At 37.8% G+C, this 20,159-nt stretch overlaps 2 protein-coding genes across 5 annotated transcripts in view; one reads left to right on the forward strand and one right to left on the reverse strand.

Annotated features, from left to right (window-relative positions):
- ITGA4 (integrin subunit alpha 4) overlaps window positions 1–17,516 on the forward strand; it is a 97,430-nt gene extending 79,914 nt beyond the window's left edge. Inside the window, exons 18-28 of the mRNA XM_045480398.1 lie at window positions 1,253–1,403; window positions 2,766–2,861; window positions 3,551–3,630; window positions 3,997–4,086; window positions 6,400–6,490; window positions 9,039–9,146; window positions 9,938–10,063; window positions 10,669–10,788; window positions 12,591–12,689; window positions 13,074–13,193; window positions 13,786–17,516. Of these exons, the coding sequence (XP_045336354.1) occupies window positions 1,253–1,403; window positions 2,766–2,861; window positions 3,551–3,630; window positions 3,997–4,086; window positions 6,400–6,490; window positions 9,039–9,146; window positions 9,938–10,063; window positions 10,669–10,788; window positions 12,591–12,689; window positions 13,074–13,193; window positions 13,786–13,884 (1,180 nt within the window). The 3' untranslated portion in view covers window positions 13,885–17,516. The remainder of the gene's footprint in view (window positions 1–1,252; window positions 1,404–2,765; window positions 2,862–3,550; window positions 3,631–3,996; window positions 4,087–6,399; window positions 6,491–9,038; window positions 9,147–9,937; window positions 10,064–10,668; window positions 10,789–12,590; window positions 12,690–13,073; window positions 13,194–13,785) is intronic.
- The window catches only part of CERKL (ceramide kinase like), a 108,445-nt gene continuing 102,855 nt past the window's right edge, over window positions 14,570–20,159 (reverse strand). For 2 of the 4 annotated variants that reach the window (XM_045480401.1, XM_045480400.1), the window contains 2 exons: window positions 17,081–17,256; window positions 14,570–16,429 (listed from right to left, as the gene is read on the reverse strand). In XM_045480401.1, the coding sequence (XP_045336357.1) occupies window positions 16,348–16,429; window positions 17,081–17,256 (258 nt within the window). In that variant the 3' untranslated portion in view covers window positions 14,570–16,347. Of the gene's footprint in view, window positions 18,836–20,159 lie in introns of all 4 variants that reach the window. The other 2 variants (XM_045480402.1, XM_045480404.1) reach the window with 2 other exon arrangements.

Raw genomic sequence — 20,159 nt, forward strand, 5'->3', positions numbered from 1 at the left:
AGCAATAACTATTAAGTGCAGACTATATGTTTAGTTTATCCAAACACTAATCTTCTATACAGATGTTGATTAGAATGATACAATGTAAACATGGGAAAACTTTCTCTCGTACTAGGTGAATATTTACCTTTCTAATTGTTAGGATTATCCTCACCTGATGCTTTGCCTTGGGTCACATCCTTCACTGGTTAAAAATTAATATCTAAGAATGTCTGTCTTTAAGGAGAGATTATAGAATCATTGTGTACAAGTTTTCTTTGACTCTTCTAATTCTCTAATTGGTAGAGAGACTGGGCTGTGCAGACATTTACCTTGAGACTTTAGAACATTCCTGCTGTGGTACTTTGAATCAGTTCCTTAAGCCTCAGGTTTTTTATATATCAAGGTATTTTTCTGTGGATTTCGTGGACTGTGCATGAGCCAAACCTCAGGTTTTTTTTATATATCAAGGTATTTTTCTGTGGATTTCGTGGACTGTGCATGAGCCAAACCTTCAGAGTAGTAATTATTACTATTACAGATGGTGACTGAGGCTTAAAAATGCTAAATGACCTCCTACCACCCAAAAGAACTAGGCCAGAGCCAGAACTTGAACTCACTCACACCTATGTCTAGATTCACAGCAACCTTCTCTTTCCAGTTCATGGGACGATGAAGCATGGCTGCAGTTCTGTGTTTAAACTTGGTCTGGTTATTGGTAGAGGTGGCCAGCCTGCCTTAAGACATTGAAGGTAGCGCGACAGACTGTAGTGGCACCCACTTGCTGGGCCTAGCGGTCCTTTTCATGCGCTGTGCTCATTCCACCGAAACATCCTCTATTTTGGTGGAGGTAGTCTCTCTCTTCTCCTTTTCTCCTACTACTCCCCATTTCCCCCTTTGGTCTGGGCAACAGCTAGTTCAGTGTCTTTCCAAGGGTAAAGAAAGAAAAGAAATAAACATTTTCACTTTTAGAAAAAAAAATACTGTGAAATACGAGAAAAATCTGTTAAACTATAGAAGAAGTGAAACAGAAAATGTAAAGCAGATTTGCTTAATTATAACTAATTAAAAATAACAAACTTCCTGGGTAATAGTTGGCTGAATTTATCTGAAACATGAGAAATTGAGTTCTTTCGAGCATGAATTTGCATCTACTTGCGTGAGATCATCTCCCCATGGTGTTTTTCTAAATTAGTATTGTATGTTCAGGATAAACGAGGAGATGGGATTTTTATTTCCCAAACAAGAACTAAATATTAACATCAATTTTCAGGCCACATGAAAATAAGACCTATCTTGCTGTTGGAAGTATGAAGACCTTGATGTTGAACGTGTCCTTGTTTAATGCTGGAGATGATGCGTACGAAACGACTCTGCACATCAGACTCCCCTCCGGTCTTTACTTCGTTAAGATTTTAGATCTGGTAAGTTTCAAAAACCACAGTCGTATTCGTTTTTTAAAGTGTAAATGGTATACTCCATTCCATCGATGTTAGGCCTAAATATTTGGGGTAGATGCAGACTTATCACTCAAGCTTCCGTTGATTTTTGAGACTTCGTTCATGCTCCTGATCAAAATGACAAGTTCCTTGGGATCTGAGATCAAAAGAGTTAGCTTCCTGCTTCCAAATGCTACTGTGTGAGAGACGCAACTGTCCAATTGTCCAAGCAAGCTGTTCGGGTGCCATTGCTTTTCTCACAGATGACATGCTCATTTGGTGCTACGATCCTGCTCTTCTTGGCTGGGGTCCCTGCACAGGCAATATTGGTCCTCTAAGCTGGGCTCCCATAGTTACTGCTCTTCATTTTAAGTTCACATGCCCGGTATTGTTCCCAAAGAACTTCCACCAAATACCGTACAACCAGCAGTCTTCCACAAATTCTGACATCTTGGTGCCAACCAGATCACAGGCAATTTCTCTTTTCCTACAAGAGTTTAAAGCACCTAGAGACCTGTTCTTACCACCATGCCTCAATTGTCAACACTTAAATCCATCATCCAGGCATTAATAAGGTTGATTTCAAAGGGAAAAGCCTGTCACTTTCTCTTTTGATGCCTATCTTATCCCTTAGCAAATGTATTCCTCTCTTATCCAGAGGCCATCTCTTCAAACCAAGGACATGTAGAGAGGTCTTTGACTCCTCAGAAATAAGTTACCCTTTTCTCTAGAGCATCGGCAGCCTATTTGCAATAGTATGAGAGAAAAGTCAAATATTCAGTGTATGTGATATGTTATATAGTATATATAGTACATATAGTATATATACATGTCTAGTGTATATACATCTACAGTATATAGCTAACAGTGTATATTTATATACATTTCTCTGAATATTTGACTATAAATATCTAATTGTGATGACCGTTATTACAATTATATACTTTGTCACATTCTCACATCTCAGACAAGAGGGCCAATGAAATATGGACTTCCTTAATTCCTTGCTTCAAGGGTTTTCAAGGAACTGGATCTTGAATTAAATAGAGAATACAAACAGGGATGAAAGCTACAGGTCCAGGAAGTATTCTGTGGAAAATTTACATGAGTATTAAAATATACCAATATATGTGTATCCATGCACACACATATTTATAAATTTTTATTTACATAATTATAAATTTTATTTTTATTTCTATTTATCCCCAAAGTAAACAGAAAAAAAAAGTCTTCCAGGAGAGCAAATTCTTCAGGGATGATTTTCTTTTAAAAAACCATTTTCTAACATATGTTATAAACTTCGGGTTTCCTTCTTACCTAAGCCAGTTGTTTCATTTTTCCTTTTAGGAAGAGAAACAAATAAACTGTGAAGTAACAGACAGTGCTGGCTTAGTAAAACTCGACTGCAGTGTTGGATATATATATGTAGATCACCTATCAAGGGTAAGCATTTAGCATGTTTTACTAACATGAATATAAAATATTTTCTATTTCTTCCATGTTTATGCCACATGCAAATATAAAATTTACCATTATTATTTATTTGCTTAGCGTAAGCAGCTAAGTGATGAAATAAAACTCCAACCAACTGGGCTTGAGATTTTTGAGATTGTGTCTATATTCTTGGCAATGTTCACTGAAAAAAAAAAAATTAAAAAAAAAAGCGGGGGCACATGTTTGTGTCAAGATGGGCATGTGAATGTGTGGATCAGGATTCTGCTACCCTGTCTCACCCTTCTCCAACACTCCCCCCACCCCTCTCCACCCCAGGTGGTCCTATCTGCCAGGCATGTTACCTCTGCTATACAAAAAGGTGTTACTGGCAAGAGTCCTCACTCAAGTTGTTAAAGCATCTCTAATTTTGTCAGTCTGGACCTGCCTGTCTTTACATTTAGAGGCGGCTTTGTCTCTGAGTGTCACTTGTGGAAACGCTGGAGCTTGAAAATTGCCACAAACCCAACAGCGTCCCCATAGCTCACCGCCTAAGAGAGGGGTAATCTGTGCTTCCAGAACTTAGTCTCAAATCTGCATTCCACAGACCATAAACATTAAGGGAAATTAAAATTCAGATTATAAAAAAAATTACTTCTACGTTTAAAAAAAATGGGCATGTCCCTCTCTGCGTTTTACAGATAGATATTAGCTTTCTCCTGGATGGGAGCTCACTCAGCAGAGCAGAAGAGGATCTCAACATCACAGTGCATGCCACCTGGTATGTTTCATTGTGAAAAAAAGAATTGTGCTAAAGGAAATGGACCCCTGACTTTAGGGCGTCGGTAGGGCGGGGGAGTTACGGAGAATCATTGGAGCTGTGTTCCATTGTCTGCCGGAGAAAATTTCGCTTGTGTGATCTAAGGAAAAAAAAAATCTGTCTGTGGAGCAAATAACACTGTAAATAATGGGAGCAAATTTTTGCCAACCCTGTCATAAACATTTCTTACTACTGCATCTGCTTTTTTCTCCGCTCCCCAAAGCCTCCAAGTATATTAGGTATACATGGTATGTTGATTAGTTCTCTCTGAAGATGATTTTTATGCTTGATGGATTCTAACAGGGTGTCTTCTGTTTGCTTCTGTAGTGCAAATGAAGGAGAAATGGACAATCTGAAGCGTAACAAAGTGACTTTAGCAATACCTCTCAAGTATGAAGTCATGCTATCTGTTCATGGGTAAGTAAATACTAAGGCCTCCTATAAAGCTGAGAGCTGATTTTATTTTTTCATTTTTCAGATGTTGGTTTATTTTTGAGAAAGAGAGAATGAGCAGGCTTAACGCCGTCAGTCCAGAGCCAGACACAGGGCTCTGTCTTACGAACCACGAGATCATGACCTGAGCTGAAATCAGGAGTCAGATGCTTAACTGACTGAGCCACCCAGGAACCCGGAAAGCAGATTTTAAATTCTGTTTCTTCTTACATTATTGGTCTAAAATATATTTAAGTTTTTTTAAGGAAAGATCCTATGCTGTTTCTGTCCCTTAGCCCAGACCTTAAGTGTTGCATTCCCTTGCTTATCTGTTCGTTATTTTCATGCACTCTATAATCATTACTGAGACTTCTTCAAACTAGTACCCAATTGGAGGTTTCTTATTGGAAAAGTCCCATAAGCCTCTAGCAGGTCATGCCCAACCTTTCAGTTTTATGCTGTGCAGGCCACGGGTCCCAGTGTGGGGCAGCATTCAATTGGAATGAATCAAGCTCAGTGGCTATGGCAAGCGTGAAGTTCAGAGAAGCATAAACTTGGTCAAATCACCACTCTCCAGAGCCCACATCTACTTCTGTGCCAAAACGATTGAGTTATGAGAGAGCCAGCTGCAAAGTGTTCCCTGTCCACTCTCCATACCCATAAATTATGGAGTTTCTCACTTGTGGCCTCGGAGCCAGCATTCACTGGTTCCCCGCAATGTTAGTGATTGATTGTGTGGACCCTCCTCAGATCAAGAAGGAAATGTATGGAGAAAGATTTAAGGGGTATTGAGAAAACCTTTTGTGATTTTATTGGAAATGACTCAGGCTATTAGACTTTAAAACCATATTATTAAAGGAATAGAAGATAGGAGATACCAAACACACGGACTGATGAGCTTTTCTTGTTGCTGTAAATAAAACCATCGCCAATCATTTTTAATCACCCATAGAGATGACATGTAATTATATAAAGAAAAAATGATGGGGGCACTGGGTAGCTCAGTCGGTTAAGTGTCCAAGTTCGGTTGAGGTCATGAACATGACTTGTGAGTTCGAGCCCCGCATCGGGCTCTGTGATGACAGCTCAGAGCCTGAAGTTTGCTTCAGATTCTGTGTCTCCCTCTCTGCCCCTCCCTTGCTCATGCTCTGTCTCTCTCTCTCAAAAATAAACATTAAAAAAAATTTTTTTAATAAAAATAAAATGGTGTCTGCAACTGAAAATATAGAGCATCAAGTTTGCGAGATAAAACAAGCAGGAGAAAGAGGAAGCCATTCAGGAGAGAATCTAGTGAGTCAGTGGGGAGCAGAGAAGAGCTGATGGCATATTCCTGGTTTTGAAGCCTCATCTCTCACCTCCTTTTCTTGATCCTCTTATGAGGAGTGTCCTCTACGTATGATTTTGGGCAAGAAATGTTCTGAGTATGAAACTGCCTAAATCTATAGCATTTCAGTATTTCTGTGTAACCAGTCTTTAACGTGTATTACTTCACATTAGCTGACAAATGAGGGCAACTGCTAGAGTTGGGATTCCCAAGAAAAATACTTCTTAAAGTCCACTACTGATGTATATGTCTAATCACAGGCAAAAGAATGACAACCTTGTATTCTTAACCAAAAAGTTGACCATACTTACTGACGTTTGAACTGTTCTCCTACCTTGGGTTTCATTACAAATAGCCAGCAGGAATTGGATTATAGAAAGAACTCCACGGCGCCTGAGTGGCTCAGTCATTTTAGCATCTGACTCTTGATTTCTGCTCAGGTCATGATCCCACAATTGTGAGATTGAGCCCCATGTCAGGCTTTGCACTGATAGTGAGGAACCTGCTTGGGTTTCATTCATTCATTCATTCATTCACTCACTCACTCACTCACTCTCTCTCCCCACTTCCCAAATAATGAAACTTAAAAAAAAAGAACTCAAAAATAGGTAAAATAGGTTGATTTATAGGAAGATAATAGAATTGTAGGGAAAAGCTAAGAATTTGTCTCCTAATTGTCAAATTGATGTGAATCATTTGAGAACTAAGAGAGAAGGAATGGTCAGTGCTGGGAAGACAAACAGAGGATATTAGTGAGAAAGAGCACATGCCTTTCTGCTTTCATTACTTTTCACTAAATTCTTATCTTACCAAGAAACCAAAAATATTCAGTGGTGCTTAGGAGGCATCTATAGTTGGGAATATAGTCTTAAATGCCATATTTAAGAGAGATGCAATAATCCAGACCAAAGAGAAAGACTGTTGATAATACCCCATCAAGTAAGACAAATCAAATTTGAATTTGTTTCTTTCAGGTTTGTAAACCCAACTTCATTTGTGTATGGACCAAAGGAAGAAAATGAGCCTGAAACATGCATGTCAGAGAAAATGAACTTCACTTTTCATGTAAGAGAAGTTGATTGTTGGGGTATTTGTAACACACTGAGAGCTTGTTCCTGCTGTATGGCTCTAGAGGACATCATATGCTGTGATGTCCCTCAGCCCAGGACCCCCCTGGCTGACAGCAGCACGGTTACTCATGGACTTTCCTCCTGGGTTCTTGCTTCCCCCTGCCACCCTCCCAACCCTTATCTCTATCCTGTTACTGAAGCCCACAATTCCTTACAATACAGTGGGAAGGAGCAAACACAGGAATGGAGGTAACTGCTGAAACACACAAAGTTATGGGAGGAACTGCATCCACTCGAGATGCACACAGAACTCAGGATAGGTTGAGGTGTGAATCCGTGAACTCTCTTCTTGATTCAAGCTTTTATATAAGCACTGACGTTACCCAGTAAAGGAAGCTCTTACCTCCTGCATCTCCATTTAAGATCTGCTTGGTCAGCCTTTTAGGCCATAGGTAGATGGCCTGTTATAAGTGATGCATCATTTATTAAATAATCTTTTTAAAAAGAGTATCATTATCCAAACATTAATATAAAGCTAAACTTTTTTTAATGTTTACTGTCAAAGTTTTGATGCATCATGGATGGTGATAATTGGAGATAATGGCCACAAAAACATTTTTTGAACCAAAAGCACTGCCCAAACATTCTTAGAGCCATAGAACAATCTATAGAATGTCAGTGAGTCTAGATTTAGGTACATTAATATTTTGTAAGGTCATTTTTTTTTTTTTTTTTTGGTAAGGCAGTGCTTTTAAAAATGGATATCAGAATCAGAATCACTTGAGGTACTTTTTCAAAATGCAAATTCCTGGGCCCTGCCTCAGATTTAGAGAATGACCTTGGAATCCTACTGAGTCTACATATACCCAACTTTATGTTATACTAATATACATCAGTGTTGAAAAATATAGCTTTCTACTTTGAAGTCCCAAGAAATGCTCCTGTCAGAGCCCAGTGGGAGTTTGTGCTCTGTTAAACTAAAACAGAAACTGCGCTAAACTCTAGAAGGTCTATTTATTAATTTATAATAGTTTTTTTTCCAGTTAAATTACAGTGGAGTGACTGGGACTGGAGGTACTTTGAATCTCTAGGTTTGGTGAGGCTGTGCAAGTTTGAAAATGTTCTTAAAGGTCTCAACATTACTAGACAAACAAAGGTGAAGAATATTTTAGGTTAGACTGATCATTTGCAGGCATGAGGAAGATGTCGTCTGAGGGTCTGGGCAGTGCTGGTTACCCACTGCTTGAAACTGCCTTTTGCAAGTGCCCTGTGCCTCCAGGGCCTAGCAGTTTTCATAGGCCAGGTACACGTTTGTTCTTCTAGGTCATGTGCATTCTAAAGATTACTGCAGATCTATGAGTGATGCTATTTCATTCAGATTCTGTGGAACATCAGATATTGTATTGGTTCCGTAGTTACACGCCCAGATGGCAATTATTTTGGCCCAATTTCCTTCTTCAGGGAGCTGAAATCCCAAGATTTATCAATAAAGAAATATCATCTACCTATGCATTATTCTTTATTCATTCATTTTGAGAGAGAGAGAAAGAGAGACAGAGCACGTGGGGGAGGGGCAGAAAGAGACATGGGGCTTGAACTCATGACCTGAGCTGAAACCAAGAGTCACATGCTTAACTGACTGAGCCATTCAGGTGCCCCATACCTATGCATTCTTTTTTTTTTTTTTTTTTAATTTTAATGTTTATTTATATTTGAGAGAGAGAGAGTGCAAGCAGGGGATGGGCAGAGAGAGAGGAGACATAGAATCTGAAGCAGGCTCTCAACTGTCAGCACAGAGCCCAGAGCCAATGTGCGACTTGAACTCACGAACCGTGAGATCATGACCTGAGCCGAAGTTGGACGCTCAACCCACTGAGCCACCCGGGTGCCTCCCCCCATGCGTTATTCTTAAAAGGCTAGATGTGCATTACTATTAAAACCCAATAACCTACCCCCTTCTGATTTTCTGAGTGTGTCAGCATCATCATTACCCTGAACTAAAATATATTCTTATTCGCTTACTGTGATGATGATTATCCTCTCAACAAAGTGATTTTGTGAAAATAAGACTGAGAATTAGAATACCTGAGTTTTGGTCCTAATTCTTGCCACTTTTTAACCATCATTCACATCTCTGAGACTTTTCCTGAGCTGGAGAATAATAAAACGTCAGCTTACCTCATGGGACGCTTGTGAGGATCAATCGATCATGGTTTTTTTAGACACATAATGTCCCATACAAATGTATGCTGTTGTCTTTTTCTTTAGACTATTTCTGCAATAATTATCAGCCTGGACGTTTCGGCCTAATCAATATCAAGGAGAGGGCTAGGAATAATGAATAAATTATTAGCAAACATTTTTAAAGTTCTGGATATGGATATTCTGTCTCCTTTTGCTATGCAGCTGCCAACTGCAAACCACCAGCACCATAAATGTTGCATGAAACCCATGCCTCCCCCTGAAAAATCATTGATATCTGTACCTATGTTTATGAAAAATATTCTTAAGTTGCTAAAAGAAAAACTTTTCCTCCTTATCAGGTTATCAACACTGGCCATAGCATGGCTCCAAATGTTAGTGTGGAAATAATGGTACCAAATTCTTTTGCCCCCCAAACTGATAAGCTGTTCAACCTTTTGGATGTCCAGGTAAAAATGGGTTCCTTCCTTTAACCTAAGTAATATTGCTAAAATGGATATGTCTGTTAACGTGTTTGAGTCCCACTGTAAGCTGTGAATTCGCCATGCAATTGCTGAATATACTTTGTTATACATTACATGGAACTGTCAGGCTGTAGGAACGTCTGCATTTGATGTATACAGCACAGAACACAACTCTGCCCTACCATCCTCAGTGCGTTTTCTTTGTGAAATGGCCCTGTGGAAGTAATTGGTGGTGAAATTCTCTATAAATCTTGAGGCTGCTGTTGGAAAATCAGTATTTCAGCCTTTTTTTAAAAAAAAATTAATATTCTTATGTTGATGATTGCATCAGAATTATTTTAGCTTACCGTCTTCCAGACAACCAGCCAACAAATAAATCTGCTATGTAGATTCGAGATCTAATTTTAAAATTTACTTGAATTCCAGATTTAGACAGGAGGATGTGCTGATATAACATGTTACTGTTTTGTGTCTAAAGCAAAAGAAATTTTAATTCCATGGTAATGTCCAAATGTCCATTTTTTTTCGTTGCCTTTAATTTCTGTAAGGTTAGGCCCTGTATCACTTTAGCATCTGTATCCCACCTTGTTAAAATGTCTCTGGGTTTTTGTGTTTGTGCCATAGAGACTTAATCTTTCCCAAATCTGTCCAAAAGATATTTTCACAATTCAGAGATACTTGATATATTTTAGAAAAGGTAACCAATTGGACCTTTTAAGACCGTGTAGCTTCTGCCGTTCTTTCCAATATGGAGTAACATTTTTCTGTCTTTATAGACTACTGCTGGAGATTGCCATTTTAAAAGTTATCAAAGAAAGTGTGCATTAGAGCAGGATAAAGGTCCACTGGAGACCCTGAAAGACATTTTCAGATTCTTGTCAAAGACTGATAAGAAGCTATTGGTAAGTTTCATTTTTTTAGGTTGTAGGTTTTGCTTTCCAACACACAGAAGTGAAACCTTAAAACCAAGAACCACTGGGTTTGAACTGTCAGCTGAGTGCAGGAAAGAAACAAGTTAATACACTTGCATGGGAGGAATAGACATGATGGGAGAGATAGACCCAGGGTTAAATATACTATACAATTTCATTATTTATCTAAACCAATGCCTACTTCATGCCAGCCAGACATTGTTCCAGACCCTGTAGAAGGCCAAGATATAGTACTCAGCTGAGCAGACTTCGTGGCATGAGATTATCACTCCTTTCATATTAGTGAATTTATGAAAAAAACAAACCCCCCAGGAAGCCATCTCACATTCAAATAATCCAAGTTTAACAAGGAGTATGGAACATGTGACTTAGCAAGGCTCTGATTAGGAGTCTTTGTTGTAACTCTGTCTCCAAAGGTTAAGTTCATAAGAATGAGACCACATGCTTCAAGTTCAAATACTTCTTGTTATAATTTATAAAACAAACTCCACTAATGGGAGATGTTTAATTCCATGTAAAATATTTTAGCCGTCTTTAAAAAAGTTTTAATGTAGCTTTTTGGTATTTTTTTCAAGTTCTGCATAAAAGCTGATCCATACTGTTTAAGTCTTTTATGTAATTTTGCGAATATGGAAAGTGGAAAAGAAGCCAGTGTTCACATGCAGTTGGAAGGCCGCCCATCTCTTTCAGAAATGGTAAGTCTAAAATACAATGACAACTTTGTGGCTAAGTTTATACAGAATCTACAGATTCAGTCATCTTATTTAGGTAGGATGGTATGTGAGGAGGCATTGAAGTAATTAAAAAGGTATGAATAGTAAAATTGGGAGTGGAACTCTAAAAGTGTTTCCATTTATCGCTTTAGCTGAATACATTGTCTAAATGATACAGTTTTTGTAATTAAACAGATAAGATTGTAGAATAGACTATGGAATAATTAAGAGGTTTATTTTAGAAAGCATGTCCAACTATTTATGAACCTTGATTAAGTCACAGAAATGGACTACCTTAACATTTTATCTAACCTTAAGGTTTTTTCTAAACTACTTGAAATTATACATAAAATTTAAGAAGCAAAACTTTGATAAAACCCAACTAAAACATCAACATTCATCAACAATAAAACAGAAATGTACAATAACAAATAAACATCTTGGACTTCTTCCTGGAAATGAGTATGCATATTTATGATTACTGACATAAAATTAGTTTTATCTGGAGTTCTGTTCTTCCATTTCCTCATCTGATAATCTCTTGCAAGGGTGTTACAGACTAAATGAGATACTTTTTTTGTAAAGCATTTAGTGCATGGCATATAGTAAGCCAAAGAAAATCAGTGGTTTTGTTTTGTTTCAAGAGGAGTATTTGAAATTGCCACACAGTGGTAAAGAGGATGGGGGGAGGGGGGTGGAATAGATGTACCAGATAGGGAATTAAGAAGTCTGTTGTCATTCCAGTTGTGCTAAAAATTGTTAGGAGACCATTAAAGTTATTTAAACTTTAGCAGTTTGCCCTCTCCTACTCTTGAGGCCCAGGTTACTAAACAGTGGGCACTATTGGCAATTCCTGCGTGTTAGGTGCTGTGCTGTGCATTGTAGGATGTTTAGCCCATTGCTGGCCTCTACGAACTAGATGCTGGTACACCACTTCCCAAGTCCTGACAGTCTAGAAACTGCTGACTGTCCTCTAGGGGATAGAAGCATTCCTGTTGGAAACCACTGCTTTAATAAAGTATGTAATCTATTTTTACCCCTAAAATTCTCCGTGTTCTTTCCAAAACATTAAATAACATTTGTGCGGTAGTTTTAACTTTTGAGGGTCATAGACTTCTTTAGTAAAATTCCTAAACAACATATTCTCATCTACCTCAATGAATACATATATGGGAAAAACCCTCATTTTTACATGCAATTGTAAAAGGTCATTAGAGTCTGTGGAGCCCATCCCCAGATTCCTGAGCTCCATGGATTCTTGGTTATAAAGTCCGTCTGTTAGATAGTAAAGCTCAGAGTTCACCTACCAATTTTATACTGGCATGCTATAACTACCTGTATCATATTTTTCCATTACGGTATTAAACTATAGGTATTTTACAACAGCAAGATGATAACACTGTTTTAGAAAAAAAGAAAAGCCTAGATAAAATAAGTTTGAGGAACCATTTATCAGGTGAAGAAAGTCACCTTTGGGAAAAAGACTGACTAGGAACAAAATACACTGCTAACTATTACAAATACCTAAATCAAGTTATCTGCAAAGTAGTCATGTTTAATAAAAGGATTTGAACAAAATGATGCCAGGAAAATTAATACCATGGCTGTGCCTTTGGAAGCAAAGAAAGCATTGCATTACAATTAACCACAAATGGTGAAACACACTGGGGAAGATAAGTTGTAAAATTCTGAGATCGTAGGTAAGGATCATGATAAATTACTAGTACATCTTCATGAAATAAAACTATGAGTCAGGCTACAGTGATCTTTCTTTTATTTAACAGGATGAGACTTCAGCGCTCACATTTGAGATAAGAGCAACGGCTTTTCCAGAGCCTAATCCAAAAGTTATTGAACTAAACAAGGATGAAAATGTTGCACATGTAAGATTACCACTTTACCTGAAACATTACAATTATAGGGAAAACCTGCTGGGGTGTTTAGTCAGGAAAATAGATTGACTAGATCATGGAGGGCTTGAAATAGTTTACTGAGATTTGGCATTTTCCGCAACTGGTGCCAGGAAAGGATGCAGATGGCTCGTTCAGGAGGCAAACTTGGTAGCATTAACCAGATGAAGAACCATGGTGCAAGGCCATCCAGCTCAACAGCTACCAGTGTTTCCTAGGGTTATTAGAACCGGCAAGAGAAGGGGACGGGTTGTTCAAACTACTATGGGAATCATGGGTTGGGGTGAGGGTGGGGCTTCACAAGGAACAGAAGCAACTTTTAAACTGGTGGCTCTTTCTTTTCATTAATTTATGTAGGTTTTCCTTGAAGGACTACATCATCAAAGACCCAAACGTCATTTCACAATAGCAATTATTTCAAGTAGCTTGCTACTTGGCCTTATTTTACTTTTATTGATTTCGTATGTTATGTGGAAGGTAAGTCATTAATAATTACCAATGTCAAACCAAATACAACATTCTTGCCTTTCACAAAGTGACTTTTGTGACTCCCAAGTTATTAGATTTAAGTATTGCAGTACTTTTAACTTTTTAAATTCCCAAATGAGTATATAGTACTGATCTCCCATTTCTCCTGACTTCAGCCAGTATTCCGACCATAACACTAGTTTTGAAAGATGTTCTAGAAAAAAAGCATTTGGATGGGGTGCCTGGGTGGCTCAGTCGGTTAAGCATCCGACTTCGGCTCAAGTCATGATTTCATGGTTCACGAGTTTGAGCCCCCTATCAGGCTATGTGCTGACAGCTCAGAGCATGCCTTGGGTTCTGTGTCTCCCTCTCTCTCAAAAATAAAAATTACATTTGGAAAACACTGCATATTATTTTTAATGTCCATTTTGGAGAATGTGGGTCACTGAGCAGTCCTGGAGTAACAAAAATAATGCTCTTTAAACCCAGTATTTCCCATCTAGATTTTACTGTCTACACGGGACAGTGAGTTTTCAGGTATCTGATAGGAGTGTAATATGTTTGCAGTAATACACTAATGATTATGCAATGCCATTTTCAGGTTGGTTTCTTTAAAAGACAGTACAAATCTATCCTACAAGAAGAAAACAGAAGAGACAGTTGGAGTTATGTTAACAGCAAAAGCAATGATGATGATTGAAGACATCTTTCAAATTGAGAGGACAACGGACTCAGGTTAACCAAAGAAACTTAAGATGTTGTTTACAACACTGACTTCTTCTATGTACTTCTTTTACTCATGACCTTGTGACATATTGGGTCTCCATGCAAATGAAAAATCTACACAATGATTACTCTTCGAGAGGAAAATAACTGCAAAGGGAATATTTAATACATCCAAAGAGAATCTTTCAGCTCTTAAATGGATAGAAAAACACTAAAGCATTCAATTTATTCAAGGTAAGTAATCCCTCGAAGATATTGCATCTGAATTCAATCATATTGAAGAAGTAAACAACTCATTTGGAGAAGTCTTGGACTTGAAATAGCATTCCTTTAAAAGAAATTATTTACCATATGTGCTTGCTTCATTAAAATAAATTCCATGGATAGGTAATGATTCATTTCTAATAGATCTTTGAGACTTGTTTGAAAAATCCTGCTAAATATCTTCAGAGAACATACTTCCGAGAGCTGTTCCTAAATTTTTGAATGGATACAAGAAGACCACTAATGTTTTAAAAGTGGATTTTATCTTTAAACACCTTTATTTGTAATACCTTCATGATGGGCTCTGATTTATTGAGACTATGTAGGAGGATTATGATCCTGATGAGCAAACTTCAGAATGAACTTATACACTGGTTTGAGCTTAATAAGATGACTTCTGAATAATTGTTTATACAGCTATGGGGTTTTTTTTCTTTATGTATATATACATAATGTTTTAAAAGAATATATGTTTATAGAGGTATAAATCTGCTAGTCATCTTAGAACACATTTTTATTAAGGGTACCCAGGAGTAAATTTCTAAAATCCATTTTCAGTGAAATTTTTTTGCTTATGAAAACAAATACTTAAAAATTCTAATTTATATTCTGAAACATTGTGAATGTTGCACTTTAGCTGATATTTCAAATATTAATACACTGATATATGTAAAATATGGAAACTGTACCTCACTAATGACTCTTAAAACCAAAACTCTACAAAGAGCCTGATTAGAGGCCAGTATTTCATATAAATTAGATACTGAGTAAAATATTGACTATCAAATTAAGCAAATGCACCTCCTTGTTTAGATGTTACTCTTTCTCTTCAAAACTATGTATTAAATGTGTTTTTATCAGGTCTATAAGAGCATTCTCTTCTGCATGGAACTAGAGAAACAAAATTTAGAAATCTAACTTTACCGATTTTGCTTGTTTTCAGTGAATAAAATGTGCCATCAAAATTTCCATCATAGAGGTTTTAGTGACGAGTGAAATACTGCCTTTTCATTTGCAGATACAATCATTTTTTGTAATATTCATGCATATGACCTAGATTCTGATAGCTGCAGGTTATAATTTCATCTGAATTTATTCTGTCTTTATAACCTCTGTATAAGGAAGCTGTAGGCAATTTTGAAATTCTGTTATTGGAAGTGATCAGGTACTAAGACTTCCCTCTAATTTAGCTATTAGGGAAAATATCTCCTTAGCGGAAGCCCTGCCACCAGCTGTCTCTCTCAGCTGAAATTTCTAGAAGTTACCTCTTCACAAGCCCTCAGTATATAATTGCTGACCCCAGAACAAGGTTGTGAAAGTGACTGGGTTTCACTCCTCGAATGCTGAGAGCAGGAAACCTCCTGAACTCACTGTCTACCGGTAGTAATTAAGCTTTAAAAAGTACCCTTTATATAAGCAAGAGATCTGTTTTTTCATTACTAAAAAACAAAGTAAGTCTTTCAGGAGAACCTCTGGGATCAGTGGTGGAGGATGATCCCTGAGGCAATTGAAATTTGGCTCTTTTCTGAAATGATAGCATTTTCGGTATTACTGAGTACACTGAAACCAACGTATTATAATTGTTGGATAACAGGACTTTCAGAAGCACAAAGAATGCATCTCCTAGACCGTGTGATATTTTGTGTAATTTAAAATTTGCTATAAACTTCATCTGTGTTACAAATTTTAAAACACTTTAAAGAAAATCAACAGTTTTCAACTTTCAGGGAATAGTCACAAAATTGGTACCATACAATTTCTTTCCTTTTTTGGCAAATAATGTAGATGTTGGAAAGATTTGAAATCTAGATTAGTACCTCATCAGGGCATCCTTACATAAACTCTAGTCCACGTGTACCAGGCTACAGGAAATTTCATGTCAGGACTGATGGACTCAAATCCTGAAAAGTTAAAACAATCATCCTGTAAAATCAGTAACTCCAAAGTAAAAGAATTTAGATGTTTTAAGTATATGAAATAGTTTCCATTCCAATGCTTTCCAAAACCCATAATTTAAATGGTTATATTGCCTAATTTTTTTAAGCTCTAGAAGCTAATTGTTAGTAACAAAATAGCAAATCTCTTTAAAAAATAAGAATTTTGTTTCCTATTAGGATATGTTTAAAGAACGACCATATTCCCTCCCATTAAAATTCTATTTTGTACATTCCTTTTATAAACAATTACAGTTAACTTCAGAATCATTCATTTCTTCCATGCTTCCTCCATAAAGATTGATAAGTCTTGGGTGTAATCTGTAAAAAAGATAGGTGTGATTATTTCAGCAACCTATCATTGTTCACATATAGAGTATGGTACATGATACCCAATACAAATCTACCGATAGTTAAACATTGGAAGAGCTGCAATCTTGTAAAACTGGGGGGCCTGATAACTCAGCACCAGTGATTACTATAAAATCCAGGCATTGTGCCCATAGAAAGCTCACAGCTAGTGGTGTGCTCCTGCATACTTTTTACCCATTGAGGCATAATGCTTACCAACAATGAGTTTGCATAGTCTTAAACTTGTTTGTGCCAGTTGTTCCTGTTACTTATACAGTATGTACAATTGTGTCTGCATGAAGTAAGTTGAATGCTTTGGAAAGACTGGGAATATCAAATGTAAACTGTAATCCTGCATTATCTGTATAGTTTAGGGAGAATGATAATTTTACAATGCCAATAGAGACTCATAAATTGTGGTTGAGTCTATATGAAAATGCTTTGGGTGTATATAACAACTGAATAAGTGTAAAGTTATTTATTAAAATTGTACATCGGTCTTTTTATGCTTCCCTAACTTACTAATCTAAAAAAAAAAATAGTCACGACAAGGAGATTTCCATTGCACTCAGTTTTGTGTCTACTGGTGGACACTTAAGGCGGGGAAATAATTACACTTACTTAACATGGACCTCTGATGCGACTTCCACTAAATCACCATCTACATTCCAAGGGAAATTGTTTTCTGAAGCAGCAGCATGCCTCCCAGCATCCTCCTCTAGATTGGGTGCGCTATTAGTCCTCGGACGAACTTTAACCTCTTCAACAGTGTAAGTCTCAACAAATGGAAAATTGAACTAAATAAAACAAACGTAAATCATCATGGTACTTGCTTTATCCCTACACTGCTAATGAAAAGAAAGTTCACCGTGCTCTCTCTTGCATGTAAATATCAACATGCATGACGACATTGTTATAGCATTGAAAGTCTAGGCCAGGGATCCCCAATTTCTTTGGTAGATCTAGCTATTGGCAAACCTGTTTTATGACCAATAGTAGATGTGTATGCATTTGTATACAGTACCATACAATTTCCAATTAAAGACTGAGTTTTTAATACCTGTCGACACAGAAGATTTATATAATCCACTAACTTGTCAACTTGTATGGGTGAGGTCAAGCAAACTCTTAAGTTTCACACTTAGAATTTAATTAGGAAGAACCTCGGTCTAAGCTTATGAAGGAGAAAAGAGAAAGTCGATCTGATGTGAGTTTTGCAGGTGTTCTTCCTGCCTCATTTCCCACTTTAAAGATGCACACATGTTGCAAGACAGTTGTTTGCTTTCTGAGCACTCCACATGGTGCAAAGTATCTTCAAATTTCCATTTTTCTTGTTTAAGGAAAGTTTAGTGGAAAAATATTTATTCCCATAAATAATATAGCCAAATACCTTTTTAGTAGCAATGTATAAGAATAACTCATTTATTTCACTTTTTAGGTAAATGACATGGGGTTTACTCCTATTGTTTTTCCCCCCTTCCACCTATGAACCTCAGTGAGGTACAGAATTTTAAAAGTTGACAGAAAACTAACATTCTCCCCCACACCCTTATTTTACATATGTAGAAACCTAAGCCCAGCAGATTTTACAGTTTATACTGTATAATGCAGTGGATTACGTAATGGTTTATACTGGGTTTACATGGTGGTATCGGCTGTTCTAATTGAGGTATAGAATTAGAGTGTCCCAAGTAGCTCTCTGTGAAACTGTTTGGCAGTCCCTGCATTAGACTTCCCTTCATCTCAGATATAAAGCCATGGGGACCTCATTCCATGTTTATTTGTAAAAAAGAATGTGTTTTAAATGAGTCATTGATAACTGGCTGCTATGGGTTAAATTGTATTCCCAATAAAGATACGTAGAAGTCCTAACTCTTGGTGCCTGTAAATGTCACCATATTTGGAAAGAGGGTCTTTGCAGATGTGATGGAGCTAAGATGAGGTCATCTGGTTGATCCCTAATACAATATGACTGATGTCCTTTAAAGAGAAGAATACCATGTGACAAAAGAGACTGCAGCAGACAACTGTAAGCCAAGAGATTTCAAGAAGTGATGGCCACCACCCATAAGTCTATTATCTTAAATCCTCAGTTTTCATGTGCATACTTCGCAAAATGAAGCTCCATGCATCCCAGCAAATTCATGTCCTACAAAGCCACATTGGTAGATGGGACTTTAGGGAGCCATGAGCTTAATACCTCATGTGAGGGTATGTTTAAGATGTGAGGAAGAGAAGTGAACAGTTAAAATTGTGATACATACAAGTGCCATGATGGTGTAAGCATAGAGTTAAAGGACAGAAACAAGAGGCAAACAGGCCCAGGATGTTGGGTGAGCTTCCCATGTGAAGGAGTCTTAACACAGAAGAGTTAGCCTGAAGGAGGAGAAGGGAGGAAGATTTGGAGAGGAAACATTTGCTAAGTATGGAGATACGGCAATCATCACACAACTACAAAACATTGAGCATACTGTGATATTGTAATAGTGGTGTTCTGTCACTTTTACAGAAGATATAAATGCCTGTGTTTGATTTTTTTTTTTTTTTTTTTTTTTAGAGACATAGATGGTATCATGGGCTGAATTGGGTCTCTCCCTCAAAGTCATAAGTTGATATCATAACCCCTTGTACCTTAGAATGTAACCACAGTTAGAGATAAGGTCTTTAAAGGCATGATTAAAAGGAGGTTTTTAGGGTAGGCCCTAATCCACTATGACTGGTGTCCTTAAAAGAAGAAATTGGGACATACAGACACTAAGGGATGTGCATGCATACAGGAAAGACCACATGAAGACATAGCCAGAAAGCAGACATCTCTAAGCCAAGGAGAGAGGCCTTGGGAGAAATCAGACCTGTCAACACCATCTTGGACTTCTTATCCTCAGAATTATAAATTTTTAAAAAATTTTTTTTTCAACGTTTTATTTATTTTTGGGACAGAGAGAGACAGAGCATGAACGGGGGAGGGGCAGAGAGAGAGGGAGACACAGAATCGGAAACAGGCTCCAGGCTCTGAGCCATCAGCCCAGAGCCTGACGCGGGGCTCGAACTCACGGGCCGCGAGATGGTGACCTGGCTGAAGTCGGACGCTTAACCGACTGCGCCACCCAGGCGCCCCTATCCTCAGAATTATAAAAAATAGATTTCTGTTAAGGCACCCAAATCTATCATATCTGTCATGGCAGCCCTAACACGAGTACAATGGCCAAAACATAGGAAATCTGGTGAGGATGGCCAGAGGTGAGGCAACATAATGGCCAGAATACAAGGGCCATGAATTCTATGCTGAGGAAATGAGGTGTCATCTTGACAAGAATGAGCAAGGCATTGAAGAATTCAGCAGGAGATAAACAGGTGTTTTAGAAAAGTCCCTGTAGAATTAAGTGTGGAACACAAGACCAGAGAAAAAGGAAGATCAGAAGGAGGTTGCTGTAAGAAGGGATTAAGGTTCAAATTAAGGTGAAAGAAATTTCAGAAACATCAGAGAGGAGAACGAACAGAACTAATTGGTGGGCTGGTTGTACGGATTGAGAGAGGGAGAGGAATCCAGAGTAACTCCAGGATGGGTAGAGTTTCACACCATCGCCCTGTGCAGGGAATCATAGAAGGAGCACCTTTAGGGGAAAGACAATAAGGTCAGCTGTGAACGTGCCGGACTCCAGATGCGTGGGTTTCACAACTTGAGCACACAGGAAAGCAC

Source organism: Leopardus geoffroyi, chromosome C1, assembly GCF_018350155.1.
Source record: "Leopardus geoffroyi isolate Oge1 chromosome C1, O.geoffroyi_Oge1_pat1.0, whole genome shotgun sequence".
NCBI classification, from domain to species: domain Eukaryota; kingdom Metazoa; phylum Chordata; class Mammalia; order Carnivora; family Felidae; genus Leopardus; species Leopardus geoffroyi.